At 62.0% G+C, this 15,845-nt stretch overlaps 3 protein-coding genes across 5 annotated transcripts in view; 2 read left to right on the top strand and 1 right to left on the bottom strand.

The window, feature by feature from the left end:
• The first annotated feature begins 854 nt into the window (after nt 1-854).
• On the top strand, nt 855-8,004 carry SIRT6 (sirtuin 6). Of its 2 annotated transcripts, none has more exons than XM_027706092.1 (8): nt 855-940; nt 2,465-2,592; nt 2,983-3,165; nt 5,565-5,624; nt 5,746-5,841; nt 6,427-6,507; nt 6,612-6,735; nt 7,529-8,004. In XM_027706092.1, the coding sequence occupies exons 1-8, from the start codon at nt 875-877 to the stop codon at nt 7,883-7,885; spliced, it is 1,095 nt and encodes a 364-aa protein (XP_027561893.1). In that variant the 5' UTR covers nt 855-874; the 3' UTR covers nt 7,886-8,004. The 2 variants fall into 2 exon arrangements, with proteins under 2 accessions (XP_027561893.1, XP_027561894.1); XM_027706093.1 differs by lacking the exon at nt 855-940 and adding an exon at nt 1,787-1,861.
• Nucleotides 8,005-8,702: 698 nt separating this feature from the next.
• Nucleotides 8,703-14,416, bottom strand: CREB3L3 (cAMP responsive element binding protein 3 like 3). Of its 2 annotated transcripts, none has more exons than XM_027706089.1 (10): nt 13,934-14,416; nt 12,779-12,894; nt 12,442-12,697; nt 11,866-11,981; nt 11,196-11,324; nt 11,004-11,110; nt 10,831-10,899; nt 10,625-10,709; nt 9,980-10,076; nt 8,703-9,390 (listed from the first exon to the last, which is right to left on the bottom strand). In XM_027706089.1, exons 1-10 carry the CDS (start codon nt 14,157-14,159, stop codon nt 9,044-9,046), a joined length of 1,548 nt encoding a protein of 515 aa, XP_027561890.1. In that variant the 5' UTR covers nt 14,160-14,416; the 3' UTR covers nt 8,703-9,043. The 2 variants fall into 2 exon arrangements, with proteins under 2 accessions (XP_027561890.1, XP_027561889.1); XM_027706088.1 differs by having other exon boundaries at nt 11,196-11,327; nt 13,934-14,415.
• Nucleotides 14,417-15,500: 1,084 nt separating this feature from the next.
• The window catches only part of MAP2K2 (mitogen-activated protein kinase kinase 2), a 13,866-nt gene continuing 13,521 nt past the window's right edge, over nt 15,501-15,845 (top strand). The window contains exon 1 of the mRNA XM_027706106.1: nt 15,501-15,628. Coding sequence (XP_027561907.1) covers nt 15,501-15,628 — 128 coding nt within the window. The remainder of the gene's footprint in view (nt 15,629-15,845) is intronic.

Below are 15,845 nucleotides of genomic sequence, written 5' to 3'. Positions count from 1 at the left end.
GCCGCAGCGGAGCCGGGAACAGGACCCGGGGAGTTGGGTTACGGCTGCGGCTGCGGTTACAGCCCGGGGGGGTCTGTCTGTCTGTGTGTCTGTGTGTCCCTGCAGTGCCAGGGACAGGGGGCAGAGGGGACATGGGCTGGAGGGGGAGCTGGGGGGGCTCAGCTTGGGCTGCTCAACCCTCTCAGGGGGGCTGGGGCTGCAACTGCTGACGGGCACGGCTGGCTCCTGATGGTTGGCACCCCCTGAATTTCCTTGGCACCCCCTGAATTTCCTTGGCACTCCCCTTGTTCTTCCCTGACCCCCCTGTCCTTGATGGTACCTCTGTCCTTCCCTGGCACTCGCTGCCCTGCCCTGGCACCTCCTGACCTTGGTGGCACCTCCTGTCCTGGCCTGACATCCCCTTCCCCTCCCTGGCATTCCCTGACTCTCCCTGGCACCCCCTGTCCTTGCCAGCACCTCCTGCCCTTCCCTGGCACTCCCTGTCCCTCCCTGGCATGCACCATCCTTCCCTGGCACCCCCTGTCCTTGCCAGCACCTCCTGATTCCCCCCGTCCTCCCCTGTCACCCCTGTCCTACCTTGCCCTTCATGGCACCCCCTTGCCCTCACTGGCACCCGTCAGCACCCCCTGCTCCCCCTGTCACCTCCTGCCCATTCCTGCCACCTCCCGCCCATCCCTGTCACCCCCTTTCCCCGCTCCCCCATCACAGCCCGGGTTGGGGGGGCACAGCCCAGGTTTGGGCAAGGTTTGGGCAAGGTTTGGGCAAGCGCTTGGCTTTGCCCGACACAAAGATGGCGGCGGTGGCACGGGGGGCGTGTCCCGCTCAGGCCCCGCCCCCTCGGCGCCCCGCTTCCGGCCGCGGTGCGGCCGCGCCGATGGCGGTGAATTACGCGGCCGGGCTGTCCCCGTACTCGGACAAGGGCAAGTGCGGCCTCCCCGAGGTGAGCAGCGCCCGCGGGGGGGACCCTCCGACCGCCCGGGGGGTGTCTCGGCCCGCCCGCAGCGGAACCGCCGCCCGCCCGGGCCCCCCCCCGGCCCTCCGCGGGCCCTGCTCCGGCCCCGCGCGTTCCCATGGCAACCGCGGCCGAGGCCCCCGCGGGGACACCCCTGGGGAGCCCAACATTGGGGAGGGACCGAGCGCTTTGTGTGTGCCCAGCCCTGCCCCGTGCAACCCTCCTTGGCCCCCCTCCATGGCCCCTTCCAGGCCCTCCCTGGCCCATCCAACGGCTCCTTCCTTATCCCTCCAGCCCCACCCCGTGACCCCCTCCTTGGCCCCCCATATCTCTCCTTGGCTCCCCCTCCGTGGCCCCTTCCATGGCCCCCCCAGCCCCATCCAACTGCTCCCTCCTTATCCCACCCAGATCCACCCCATGGCTCCTTCTTTGTCCCCCCCCCAGTCCCACCCCGTGGCCCCCTCTTTGTCCCCCTAGATCCATCCCATGGGTCCCTCCTTGCCCCCCCTTCAGCCCACCCCCTGTCCCCCTCCTTGTACCCCTCCAGGCCCTTCCCATAATTCCCTCCATGTTCCCCCCCATCTCACCCCCTGGCTCCCTCCTTATCCCCTCAGTCCCACCCCATGACCCCCTCCATGCCCCCATAATCCCCACCCCATGTTTCCCCCCATATCTCCCTTAGGCCCATTCCCTGTCCCCCTCTCTGTCCCCCTCAGTCCCACCCCATGACACCCTCCATGTCCCCTCCATGTGTCCCCCAAATCCCTCCACGTCCCCCCCTGAGCCCCAGCAGTACTTGGGACCCTTAAAAGAGGGTTTGGGGTGAGGGGACAGGGACACACAGGAGCCTGTCCTTGTCCCTGTCCCCAGGAGATGGGGCTGGAGAAGCATCTCAGAAATTCAATCCAGGTGGGCACAGTGCCCCCCCCCCCCAAACCCGTGTCCCACCTCCATGGCTCCTGTGTCCCTCACTGTCCCCGTGGCTGGTGGCACTGCTGGTGACAGCTGGGGACACGTGGGGTGGCCCCAGGTCACTCCTGGAGCCCAGCCTGGATCAGCTGCCTGGGAGAGCAACAAACACCTCGGGAGCGTTGGGTGTTCCCGGCCCTGCCCCCTGCACGGAGAGGGCTTGGACAGGGGGGTTCCTTTCCCTTTAAATGCTTCTGTTGTTAAGGAATGTGGAATCTTCTGTGGATAAGGAAGAGCTGTGGGATACTGGGAGGTGTGTGGGATCATAGGATCACAGACTGGTTTGGGTTGGAAGGGACCTGAAGGATTATCCATTCCCACCCTCTGCCATGGGCAGGGACACCTTCCCCTATCCCAGGTTGCTCCAACCTGGCCTTGGACTCTTCCAGGGATGGGGCAGCCACAGCTTCTCTGGGAAAACCTGTGCCAGGGCCTCCCCACCCTCCCGGGGAGGAATTCCTTCCTAATGTAACCCACCATCACATGCACCCCATGGAGATCCAGCCCCACATCCCAACATCCCGGGTCTGTCTCCTTGCCCAGATTTTCGACCCTCCGGAGGAGCTGGAGCGGAAGGTCCGGGAGCTGGCGGAGCTGATCCGGAGCTCCTCCAATGTGGTGTTTCACACAGGGGCAGGAATCAGCACGGCCTCGGGGATCCCTGACTTCAGGTAAGGGGATGGCACCTCCTCCAAGTCCATCTTCCAGCTTGGAAAGCTCTTGGAAAGCTCTGGTTTACCCCAGCCAGACCTACTGCATCCATCCATCCATCCATCCATCCCTCCATCCATCCCTCCCTCCATCCCTCCTTCCATCCACCCCTACATCCATCCATCCACCCACCCACCCATCCATCCATCCCATCCATCCTGGATCCAGCTGTGAACACCTTTTTCACACCTCCCTGATGTTCAGCTCTTCCCACAAAATCCCCCCGTGTGCTCTGCTTGCATCAACCACCGAAATCCTGGTGGTCCATGACCTCCATTCCGCAGGGCCTGGCTCATCCCACACGGATGGGGCCTGAGCTCTCCCTTCTCCCTCTTTCCCTCTTTCTGCAGGGGCCCCAATGGTGTCTGGACTATGGAAGAGAAAGGGCTCTCCCCAAAATTCGACACCACCTTTGAGAACGCCAGGCCCTCCAAGACCCACATGGCGCTGCTGGGGCTGCAGAGAGTCGGAATCCTGAAATTCCTGGTCAGCCAGAACGTGGATGGCCTGCACGTGCGTTCAGGATTCCCACGGTACTGCCCCTGCCTTTCCCAGCCCCGTGGAAGGGATTTGATTCCCAAGGAATCTGATAGGGGGAGTGAAAGCTGGAAGGGGATGAACCAGCTGGAATTTAGAGGTTGTGGTTCGAATCCAGAGGGTGATGGAATGGATGGAACGTCCTCCGTTGTTGCTCCCTGGAAGTGCTTCTTGTGCACAGGAAAAACAGGTCATGAAATTGTAGAATCCCAAAATGGTTTGGGTTGGAAGGGACCTTAAATCCTATCTCATCCCACCCCCTGCCATGGGCAGGGACACCTTCCTCTAGCCCAGGTTGTTCCAACCTGGCCTTGGACACTTCCAGGGATGGAGCAGCCACAGCTTCTCTGCCCAATCTGTGCCAGGGCCTCCCCACCCTTGCAGGGAGGAATTCCTTCCCAATATCCCATCTAACCCGTCTGCTCTCCTGTGCCACATCATGGAATCGGGGAATCCCAGACTGGTTTGGGTTGGAAGGGACCTTAAAGCCCATCCAGTTCCCCCCCTTCCCTGGGCAGGGACACCTTCCCCTATCCCAGGTTGCTCCAAGCCCCATCCGGGTCATGGTGGTTGTAGGTGTCGGTGCTCCCTGAGGGATCAGGGCCCTGGGGGTGGGATCCAAGCAGGACACGTGCTCCTGGGAACAGCTCAGGGTCCTTTCCACCCTCTCCATACCCATCCAGAGGGGTGGAGGCACAGGAGGGAGGATGGGAACACCTGGAATGGCTCTGGGTGCAGAGACGTGTCTCGCCCCAGTTTGCCAGAGCTCTGGGAGCGCTGGATCCTGGGCTGCCTCAATTTCCTTCCATTAAATTCCAGTAAAACCAGTGCTGGGCCCCAAAGAGCCTTAACAAGCATTTGGCCTCTCGATAAATCTGGGAATCTCCCAGAGCAGCAAGAGAGAGAGGGAAGGTCCCGTGGCTGGAACTGCTCTGACTTACCGGTGCTCTCCGATTCCCTGGCGGCGAGGTCGGGATCCCACGGAGGATTCCCGAGGATTCCGAGAATTCCCTCTGCAGGGAACTGCGACGTGCCAGAGCTGAGGGTACCAGAGCTCCAGTCCCTGCATGGGGGGGGACTGGAGTGGCTCTTCCAAAGATGTCCTCAAAGGAACCTGCCTCTCCCCCAGCCCTCGTGACAGCCGGAGCTTTGCCCTTCACCAACTCCAGCCCATTATAAAACCCATTCCCGGCACTTAAGAGCAGCCAGGGATTGTTGTGGGAGGGAAAAGTGCTCGGAGCTGCCTGGGAAGGGGAGGGGAGAGCAGCAGAAAATAAAAGGAAGGGAGGCATTGAGGCTTGAAAGATGCTGAGTGTCTGGGACTGACGTTCAGACCTCTGGGGTTTTTATGCTGAGGCACCGGAACGGGTTTGCCAGAGAATCTATGGATGCCCTTGGAAACAAGGATGGGAAAAGGGAAATAGGCCTTGGACAACGCTCTCAGGGACATGGTGGGATTGTTGGGGTGTCCTGGACCAGGAGTTGGACTGATGATCCTTGGGGGTCCTTTCCAACTCAGGATATTCTGTTATCCCTGGAAATGTCCAAGGCCAGGTTGGAGCAACCTGGGATAGTGGGAGGTGTCCCTGCCCATGGCAGGGGTTGGAATGGGATGATCTTTAAGGTCCTTCCAACCCAAACCATCCTGGGTTTCCATGAGTGGGGGTGAAAATGAGGATCACGAAGGAATCTCAGAGAAGATGCTTCTCACAAATACCTTCAACCATCTCTGGCTGAGCAGAGCTGCCTCCAGGGGGGATTTCCCAGGATTAAAAGCCCCGAGTCCTTCTCCCAGCACCACCTTTGCCTGTTTGAACTGAACAGCCTTGGGAAAAGGAATGGGGAATAAGGACAGAACTCCAGTTGAGCCCAGCTCTGCCACCCAAACGAAGCCTGTGCTTGAGCAAGCGCCAGTGAACTGGGGCCAAACTGGGGGAAATCAAGTCAGTCCTGTCTCATCCCCCCTGGAGGAGGTTCCCAGGCGTTGTGGGGTTTGGAGGAGCACAGGCAGAGCGTGGCTGTGTTTCCCTCTGGCTTCTGCACCGAGCTCGAGGGGACTTTCAGGCCAAACGAGTTTCAGAGGGCTGGGATGGCACAGGGATAGAGAGGTGCTGAGGAAAGCAAAGATCCCAAGTGCTACCAGGAGCAGAGATTTGAGCTGGATCAGGAGCTGGAATCGATGCTGCAGGTGGAAGCATTCCAATTAAAAAGCCAGGACATGCTGTCCCTCCTCAGTCCCTGCTGTGGTGGCCTCCGGGAGATGAATGAGATGAATTCTCATTCCCTGCTGGAATGCAGGGAAGCCCTTGAGCTTCAGGGCCCTGGTGAGGAAGGGGAGGGGTTGCTCCAGGGCTCTCCACCCCTTTCCCACCTCACCTGTGCCGTTCTCCCGCAGGGACAAGCTGGCTGAGCTCCACGGGAACATGTTTGTGGAAGAGTGCGTGAAATGCGGCAAGTACGTGTGCCCTGAGCCTGGGGTGGGGTAGGGAGGGGGCTTGGTGGGGTTTTCCACGTCGGGGGGGGCATTCCAGCCCTTCCCTGAGCAGCTGGCCCTGAGTGGATCCGTGTCTCCGCAGGCAGTACGTGCGGGATGCCGTGGTGGGCAGCATGGGGCTCAAACCCACCGGCCGGCTCTGCAGCGTCACCAAGGCCCGCGGGCTGAGGGCCTGCAGGTAGGGCTGGGGCCCTGCAGGTGGGGCTGGATCCCTGCTGGAATGCTGGATGTGGGATGGCAGGGATCATAGAATCATAGGATCAGAGAATCACAGAATCAGCTGGGTTGGAAGGGACCTCTGAGATCATCAAGTCCAACCCTTGATCCAACCCTGCCGTGGTTCCCAGCCCATGGCACTGATGCCACATCCAGTCTCTTCTTAAAAACCTCCAGGGATGGAGAATCCACCACTTCCCATTCCAATGGCTGATCACCCTCTCTGGAAAGAAATTCTTCCTAATATCCAACCTAAACCTCCCCTGGCACAGCTGAAGACCCTGAGCCCTCTTGTCTTGCTGAGAGTTGCCTGGGAGAAGAGACCAACCCCCACCTGGCTCCCCCCTCCTGTCAGGGAGTTGGAGAGAGTGATGGCAGGGATCTCTTGGAGTGGCCAGCAGTGCCTCAGGGTTAGGAGAAGCAGCTGAGGGTGTGGGAAGGTCTTGCAGCGCTGGGACAAAGGGCTGGGTCACTGTCACCTCTGCCAGGGCAGCTCTGCTGTTCCTGCCTGGCAAGGGAAAACTTGGTCCCTGTGTGTGTTTTCCAGAGGGAAGTTACGAGACACTATCCTGGACTGGGAAGATTCCCTGCCCGACCGTGACCTCACACTGGCAGATGAAGCCTGCAGGTGACTGAGCACCCTGGGGAGTGGGAGGTGGAACTGGATGAGCTTTAAGGTCCCTTCCAACCCAAACCATCCCGTGGTTCTGGATCTTTGTCTCCTCCCCGCAGGAAAGCCGATCTCTCCGTCACCCTTGGGACCTCCCTGCAGATCAAACCCAGCGGGAACCTCCCGCTGATCACCAAGAAGAGAGGAGGGAAGCTGGTCATAGTCAACCTACAGGCAACCAAACACGTGAGTGAGCGTCCTCTGCACCCTGGGCTGCTCCTCTGCCCTCGTGTCACCTCCCCCAGGCCCAGCCCAGGTTTGTCCCTGTCCCCTCCCAGGTGGGAGTTAAACCTGCAACTCCAGATAAACACTTGGAAATTGCAGGTAATTCTTGGAATCCCAGAATGGTTTGGGTGGGAAGGGACCTTGAAGCTCACCCAGTCCCACCCCCTGCCATGGGCAGGGACACCTTCCACTGGACCAGGTTGCTCCAAGCCCTGTCCAACCTTATTCAAGCAAGTTTTCAGAGCAGAATAAAAACTCAGCCCAAAGCTTGATGTATCCTCTGGTGAATCAAAGCCCAGTGACATCATGGAATATGCTGAGTTAGAAGAGACCCATCAGGATCATCAAGTCCCACTCCTGGCCCTGCACAGACACCCCAACAATCCCACCCTGTCCCTCAGAGCATTGTCCAAATCCTCCTGGAGCTCTGGCAGCCTCGGGGCCATGACCAAACCCTGGGGAGCCTGGTCAGTGCCCAACCACCCTCTGGGGAGGAAGAACCTTTCCCTGAGATCCCACCTAAACCTCCCTCAGTTCAGCAGGTCCACTTTCTGCTCAGCCCAGATTTCGGTGCCCCAATTATCCAAAATCTTTAATGCTCAGATGTTGTTATCCCTCCCCTTGTCCCTGTCCCACCCTGTCCCTGCTCTCTGTCCCGGTGTCTGGGTGTGTCCCCGGGGTGTGACGCCCTGGGGACATCTCCCGGTGTCCCTGGGAGGGGCCCTTTGTCCCCAACACCGTGTCCCCACCCCAGGACAGACAGGCCGACCTGCGCATCCACGCCTACGTGGACGACGTGATGACGAAGCTGATGAAGCTCCTGGGGCTGGAGGTGCCCGAGTGGACGGGGCCGGTGGTGGTGGAGAGCGCGGAGCCGCCGAGGCCGGAGCAGCTCCTCACGTCCCCCGGGAAGTGGCTGAAGGAGGAGCCCGTCTCCCAGCACAACGGCACGGGAATGCCGTGTCCTGGGAATACGCCGTGTCCCGGGAATACGCCGTGTCCCGGGAAGGTGCTGGTGGAGCACCACGACGGGCTGAAGCAGGAGTGTCCCAGCCCGGACACGGGGCCGCCGCCGGTGAAGAAGGTGAAGGTGGAGCCTCTCCTGAGCTGAGCCCCGGACTGTTCCCTCTCTCCAGACACTCGTCCGTGCCGCTTTTCCTACCGACTTTTTTTTATACCCTTAAATATTGTCCCTTTTTTTATGTAAGTATTAAACACACTTGAAGCACACCCCGCAGCAGGGCTTGGGAAGGGCGTTGCTCCTTCAAGTGTCCCAAGCTCCCGGTTCCTTTCCTGAGAGGAGGCAGCTGTGGGGCACAGCTGGAGCTCGGGGAGCAGAAGGATGTGGGCACTGGGATGGTGACATGGGATCACTGGGACAGCTGGCACCAGGTGGTGGTTGGGATGAGCTGCCACCAGGTCCTGGCTGTGCCCGTCCCACAGACTGGGGGATGTGGATTTTCCCAGAGAAGCTGTGGCTGCCCCATCCCTGGAAGTGTCCAAGGCCAGGTTGGACAGGGCCTGGAGCAACCTGCTCCAGTGGAAGGTGCCCATGGCATGGGGTGGAACTGGATGGGCTTTAAGGTTCCTTCTAACCCAAACTGTTCCATAATTCTCTGATTCCATGTCACTTGGTCATGGAAGGGGACTGGTGCTGGCTGGATCCCAGTTGGACACAGGGCTGGGAGCTGTGGGATGTGCCCTGGTGTCCCACTGGGCCCGGCCACATGTCCTATCTCTCCTGGGCCCCATTGCCTCAAGGCAGTTGGGCTTGAGGTCCCCCTGGCCCAAGGCTCCTTGAAACCTTGTGGATCACCCCCTCTTAAATTAAATCAGGTGGATTTTTTTTCCAAAATAACTTGTATTTAGAGATGAAAATAAAATATTTTAAAAAACCCAAAACCAAAACAAAAAAACCAAACAAACAAACAAAAAAACCAAACCCAAACCAAACCCAAGAACAAAACCAACCAGTTGCACCACCAGCAAAACCAACCAGCCCAGGGCCCCTCCCGCTCCCTCAGCCCTGTCCTGAGCGACCCCTCATCCCTTCCACAAATTCCACTGCACCCAGGGGGCAGGAGCAGCCCCTTCCCTCCCAGTAAGGCCAGTGGGAAGCGATCTCCTCTTCCCAGTTCACAGGCACAAGCAAAGCCGAGCGGGTCCAGCAGCTGGAGGCACATCCTGGAGGGGTCACCCCGAGGGCTCGTCCCGTAGGGGATGAGGTGCTGTGTCACCCCATGGCGTCCCCCGTGGTCCCTGGGTGCTGCTAAAGCTCCTCCTCTGGCTCCAGCCCGGCGGGGTGGCCGTGCCCAGCTTTGGACCAGGCCAGGGCTGCCAGGCTCTGGTGTGACGTGGGGCTGTCCCCTGGCACGGCGTCGGTGCCATCCCCGGCCCCGTGGCTCAGCCCCTCGGGGGCCAGTGCCACCGTGTCATTCCCGAGGGACACTTTGTTCCTGAGGGACACTTTGTCCAGGTGTGTGTGGCCACTGAAAGCTTCGTGCAGGGTCTCGGGGGGCTCCGACCACAGGGGCTCCCGGGGCTGCTCGTCCCCGGGCTGGGGCTGGCTGTGAACCACGCGGGAGGCGGCCGCGTTGTGCAGCGACCTGGAGAAAACTGAGTGCCACAGGGCAGGAGTCAGGGCCTGGGCTGGGACCCGAGGGCCTGGCATGGCCCTGGCACTGCCCCAGCACAGCCCAGCTCAGCCCAGCACAGCCCCAGTACAGCCTCAGCTCAGCCCCAGCACAGCCCCAGCTCAGCCCAGCACAGCCCCAGCACAGCCTCAGCTCAGCCCCAGCTCAGTCCCAGGACAGCCTGGCACAGTCCCAGCTCAGCCCAGCTCAGCCTTGGCACAGCTCTGGCACAGCCCCAGCATGGCCCAGCTCAGCCCCAGCTCAGTCCCAGCACAGCCAGTCCCAGCCTCAGGACAGCCTGGCACAGCCCGGCACAGCCCCAGTTCAGCCCAGCTCAGCCTGGCACAGTCCCAGCTCAGCCCAGCTCAGCCCCAGTACAGCCCAGCTCAGTCCAGCTCAGCCTGGCACAGCCCCAGCAGTCCCAGCTCAGCCCAGCACAGCCCAGCTCAGCCTGGCACAGCCTGGCACAGCCTGGCACAGCCCCAGCACAGTCCCAACTCAGCCCAGCTCAACCTTGGCACAGCCCCAGTACAGCCCAGCTGAGCCCAGCTGAGCCTTGGCACAGCCCTCACCTCGCACTGGCCTGAAGTCACCGTTGGGCTCGGCCTTGCTGGGGGCGAAGGGGCTGATGGAGGGGAAGACGATGAGGGTGAAGGAGAGCAGCAGGACCTGGGGACAGAGGGGACGTCACCACACAGCAGTGGAGGGGGACCAGGGGCTGGCACACAGCTCCCAGGGAGGGGCTGATGGCAGAGCCAGGACTGTGCCCATCCCTCCATCCCTCCTGGTGCATGTGCTCCTGCCAGGGCACTTCCATCCATCCACCCATCCCTGCCTCATCCACCCATCCCTGCCTCCATCCATTCATCCTTGTCTTTCTTCATCCATCCCGTCATCCATCCACCCACCCATCCCACCCTCCATCCCTCCCTGCCTCCATCCATCCATCCATCCATCCTTGTGTTCTTCCTTCCCTTTATCCATCCATCCCTGCTTCCCCCTATCCCTTCATTCACCCATCCCTGTCTCCATCCATCCAGCCATCTTAGCACTCCTCCATCCCTCCAACCCTGGAGCATCTATCCCTCTGCCTTAGCACATGGAGGGACTCCACCTCTCTATCCATCCATCCATCCATCCATCCACCCCTTCCCGCACATCTCCATGGATGCCCCTTCCCACCCCGAGGATCCCGGGGGGTTTGGAGCCCCACGCACCGCCAGGCAGGTTCCCGTCTGCGCCGCCTTGTTGCTCGACTGCACCACGAGGGCCTGGAGCTTCTTCAGCTGCTCCAGGAGGGATCTGGGAACAGGGAGAGCCCGTGAGCCCCCCCAGGCCCCTCCAGCAGGTCTGGGAGTGAGGAGGGGGTGTCCCAACCCCATCCTACCCCCCACTGTCCCCATCCCACCCTGGGAACACCTACGAGTTCTGCTTCTCCAGGTGCAGGACTTTCCTCTGCAGCTCCTGGTTCTGGGCCGTGCACGCCGACATCCTGGAGGACAGGGAGAAGGGGTTGGGATCAGGGGGACAGCTGGGGGGGCTGGCTGTGCCCCCCCGGGGTGCCCCCGTGCCCAGGCTGAGGGGTGGGGTCCGTACCTGCTCTCCAGCCCGTCGATATATTCCTTCTTCTTCTTGCGGCTCTCCTGAGCCGACTGCTTGTTCCGGATCTTCCGCCGGATCTTCTTCAGCACCCGCTCCTCGTACTGGGGGACACGGGGAGGGGGGTCAGGGATGCTGGGGATGGGATCCCCACCACTCCACACCCTCCCCAGGCCTGCTGGGACCCACCTTGGTGAGGGGCAGCTGCGTGGGCAGGGTCACCCCCTCCTTCGCCAGCAGCTTCTTCTCGTCCTCCGTCAGCACCAGCTCCTGGAAGTGGCCCTGGTTTGGCCGGAGCAGGGAGCCGGGAGCCTGTGGCTGCTGTGGGAACAGGGAATGGTCACCCTGGGGACTGTGGTGGGGACAGGGATGGGGTCGTGGGCCAGGGAGGGACAACCTCTCTCTGTGGTGTGGGAATGGGGACAAGTGTGGGGATGGGGAGGGATAGGGGCAGGAATGGAGGGGATCGTGGTTCAGGAAGGGACAAGGGATGGGACCATCGGGTGGGAAAGGGGACAAGTGTGGGGATGGGGAGGGATGAGGGCAGGAATGGGGGGGATCATAGTCCAGGGTGGGACCATGGAGTGGGAAATGGGGCAAGTGTGAGGATGGTGAGGGATGGGAGCAGGAATGGGGGGGGGTTGTAGTCCAGGAAGGGACAAGGGATGGGACCATGGGGTGGAAATGTGGGGATGTGGAGGGATGGGACAGGAATGGGGGGGATTGTGGTCCAGGGACAAGGGATAGGACCCTAGTGTGGGGATGGGAAGGGACAGGGATGGGAATGGAGGGGATCAGTGTCCAGGAGGGGCCAAGGCTGCGGACAGGGAGTGCTGGGGACACAGGGACAGGGACTCACATTGTCAGAGCTGCCCGAGAGCAGCAGGTCCTTGACGGTGAGGGCGCAGGTCGGCGGCGGGGAGACCACGGGCAGGTCCTGGCTCTCCTCCAGGAAGAACCCGGGGTGCCACATGTCTGGTGAAGGCACAGCAGGGCTGTCAGTGGTCCTGTGTCCCCCTCTGTCCCCGGTGTTCCTCCCCTGGGGGTGACCCTCCCCCTGCCACAGCCCCAGAGCTGGGCTGACTTGCTGCCCAGTCCATGACCCTGACTCTGCCCCCCCAAACTCTCGCTCTGGTGCTGCCCCAGCTGCCCCCCAACACCCTGTGCTGCTCAGCCCCCCTCAGCCCCCCCAAACCCCTCTCCTCATCCAGCCTCCCCCACCAACACCAGCCTGCCCAGTTCACCCCAATTCCCAAGCTCTCCCCACTTACCAGTCCTCCAGATCTCCCAGTTCTCCCCAGTTCCCTCCAGTCCCCCCAGCTCCCCTAATTTCCTCACAAGCCCCAAGAGACCCCACCTGCCCCACCCCTCTCAGCTCCCCAGTGTTCCCAGTCCCCCCCAGTCCCTCCAGTGCCCCCAGCCCAGTGTGGCTCACCCAGGTCAATGGAGACCTCGGGCTGCAGGACCCCAGACCCCGCTGGGATGGGCTGAGCCCGGCAGGAGTTGGTGTAGGGGTACAGGACCTCCTGGGGACCCCCGTCACAGCACCTGGGGGGGCTGTCGTGCTGGTCCGAGGGGGGGTCCTCGGAGATCCCGCTGTCACTGGTGGCCGAGGACCAGCTGGGCGAGTCCGACGCCGAGTCCCCGGAGCCCAGGATGGAGCTGAGGAAGTCCTCGCTGTCCTGGACACGCTGTGGGGACACAGCACCCATCACCACAGGGCACTGTCACCCCGGGGTGCCCACGGGAGCCCCCCAGCCCGGGGGTCTCACCCTGCCCTCGTGCCAGGCTCCCGGCGGCGTTCCCAGCTCCACCCCGCGCAGGATCCCGTCCTGGCGGTCGAAGAGAAGGTCCAGCAGGTCCAGGCTGTCCACGCTGGAGGCCATGGCTGGGAGGTGACACAGCGTCAGTGCCCAGCCCTGGTTGTCCCCCGTGTGTCCCCCCTCACCCTGCACAAGCTGCACGGGCCTGGGGACACCTCGTGGGGGAGTGGGAGGGAGCAGGGAGCGGGCTTGGGGCTGTCCGTGCACAGATGTGGGCACAGCTGGCAAAGAAAGCCCTACATGTGTGGGAGGGAGAGCACAGAGTGTGGGGGCTCCGGGCATGGCAGTGCCCCCCCCCCAGCTCCTTCCAGCTGCTGAAACTCCTAAATCCTATATTTTTCTCCCCAGAATGGCCCAGCCAGGAGCTCCCTGCAGGCACAACCCCCTCAGGTCCCCCGAGGGCAGGAGGGGCTGGGGCAGCTCCCCCCTCCAGCCCTGGCCTGGGGGTGACCACTCTGGGAGGGCAGGTTAAGCATTTTGGGTGGGAAGGGGAGGGGAGGAGACTGGGGAGGGGATTCATCCCCAAGGAGGGGATTCAGCCCCAAGAAGGGGATTTGGCCCCAGGGAGGGGATTTGGCCCCAAGGAGGGGATTTGGCCCCAAGGAGGGGACTCAGTCCCTCAGTGCCACCCCAGGCACTGCTCGAGACCCCGGATTCAGAGAGAGCCACCAGGCCAGTTGACCACTTGCCCACCTGGCCAATCAACCCACTGACAACCCAACCAGCTGACCCACCAGCTGACCTACTGACCAACTGGTTGACCAGTCAATCAGTGAGCCCACCAAGAAACAGTCCAAATGGTCAACCTGTTGGCCAAGTGACCAAAGGATGGACTGACCAAATAGCCAACACACTGACTGATGGATTGACCAGTCAACTCTCTGACTGATTGATCACCCAACCCACCACCCAACTACCCAACCCACCACCCAACTGCTCTTCCCAACCAATTAACCCCAGACTCAAGTGTCCTCCAAGCCAGGTTTGGGGACAGTGTCATCACTGGGACATCTGTCTGGCCAACCCAGACACGGGGGGGTTTTATTGCACCCTGTCCTTCACCCTCCACCCTGATGGTCCCACGGGACCCGCTGAGGGCCATACCTGGGTGAGATCCCACGGATTGTCCTCTCAACCCTCTCTGAGTGCAGGGCAGCAGGTTGGACACCAAGCCCAGCCTCCTCCTCCTCCTCCTGTGTGATGCTCTGACCAGAGTGGCAAAGTTTAAACTCCAACTGCTCGGAAATAACGTCCTGGATTGCGAAATATCCCCGACTGGGGCCGGCGGGATGTGATGGGAGGGAATGGACCAGTAACTCATTAGCCACATGTTTTTGTGCTCCCTTGCCAAGCAGGGCAGGAGGGGCCGGGGCTGGAGAGCGAAGTCCAGGTGCTATAATTACCCATGAACCTTCACCCACTTTTGGGGACAATTTCCCTTTTTTTCAGGCAGGCGTCTCGGCGTTAAATCACATTTGGTGGGTGTTGGGGAAAACATCCGGGGGACATCAAAACAAACCTTGGGCCCCTCAGCTCCCTGTGGCCACGGCTGGGCTGGGGCTCTGCTGCCTGAGCCCTCCCTGCCTCAGTTTCCCTCAGTGTCCTTCCAGTGCCTGAAGGGGCTCCAGGAGAGCTGGAGAGGGACTTGGGACAAGGGATGGAGGGACAGGACACAGGGAATGGCTTCCCACTGCCAGAGGGCAGGGACAGATGGGATATTGGGGAGGAATTCTTCCCTGGGAGAGTGGTGAAGGGCTGGGATGGAATTCCCAGAGAAGCTGTGTCTGCCCCGTCCCTGGAAGTGTCCAAGGCCAGGCTGGAGAAGGTTCCAGAGAGACCTGAGAGCCCCTTCCAGGGCACAAAGGGGCTCCAGGAGAGCTGGAGAGGGACTGGGGATAAGGCATGGAAGGACAGGACACAGGGAATGGCTTCAAACTGAAAGAGGGGAAATTTAGATGGAATATTGGGAAAGAATTCCTGGCTGGGAGGGTGGGGAGGCCCTGGCACAGGTTGGGCAGAGAAGCTGTGGCTGCCCCATCCCTGGAAGTGTCCAAGGCCAGGTTGGAGAGGACTTGGAGCAACCTGGGTTAGTGGAAGGTGTCTCTGCCCGTGGCAGGGGGCGGAACTGGATGATCCTTAAGGTCCTTTCCAACTCGAACCATCGCATGACTCCATGATTCCCTCATGGGTGTTTGGGGCTGAACACGGTGAGGGGCCATCAGCACAACACTGTCACCCGTGTCCCCTCCATGAGCTGTCCCCCCCCCCCGATTCCCAGGACCCCCGGGCCCCCCAACCCCCCGGGATCCCCGGACCCCCCCGATCCCGGGCTCCCGGGCGCTGGGAGGGGCCAGCGCTGACTAAGGCTCCGTGTGCCCCAGGCGTGGCACAGGGACAAGGCCGCGGCCCCTTATCGGCCGCCCCACGGCCCCTGACCGACGGGGCAGCGGCTGCTCCCTGGTTTATGGCCCCGCCAGGACCGGGCAAAGGGCGCCTGGGGCTCTGAGGAGTCGCCCCCGTGATGGGTCCTGGAGTCGGGTAGGGAACGGGCTGGGGAGAGGCGGGGGGGCTCCTGCTCGTTGCTGAGCCGCTAATTAGTTAATTAACGCCCCTCACACGGTGGGACCGCCGGTGGCCCCCGGTGACCGCCGGTCCCTCCCCTCAGGCCGCCATGGCCGCCTCCTCCTTTTCCCGCTGCCTCAGCGAGATCTCGCGAGACTCCACCTCCCTCAGCCCCGCCCCTCTTGGCCCCGCCTCCGCCCTGCCCGTAGTCCTGCCTAGGCTCCGCCCCCGACCCAGGTCACGCCCCCCGGAGCACCGGCCACGCCCCCATGCCCGATCCGTGGCCTCAGCCCCGTCCGCGGTCCCGCCCCTGGCCCCGGCCCCGGGGCGCAGCCCCCGAAGGCCCAGTCCCTCCCCCCAGAGCCCTCGTTCCCACCCCAATAGTCCCGTTTATGGCCCCGGGCCCATCCCGTGGCTCCGCCCCGTCCGGTGGCCCCGCCTCCCGGCTCCCCGA

Source organism: Neopelma chrysocephalum, unplaced genomic scaffold (genome assembly GCF_003984885.1).
Source record: "Neopelma chrysocephalum unplaced genomic scaffold, ASM398488v2 Primary Assembly neopelma1_363, whole genome shotgun sequence".
Lineage (NCBI taxonomy): Eukaryota > Metazoa > Chordata > Aves > Passeriformes > Pipridae > Neopelma > Neopelma chrysocephalum.
Note: the sequence above shows the minus strand (reverse complement) of the source record. Positions and strands in the feature narration are given on the sequence as shown.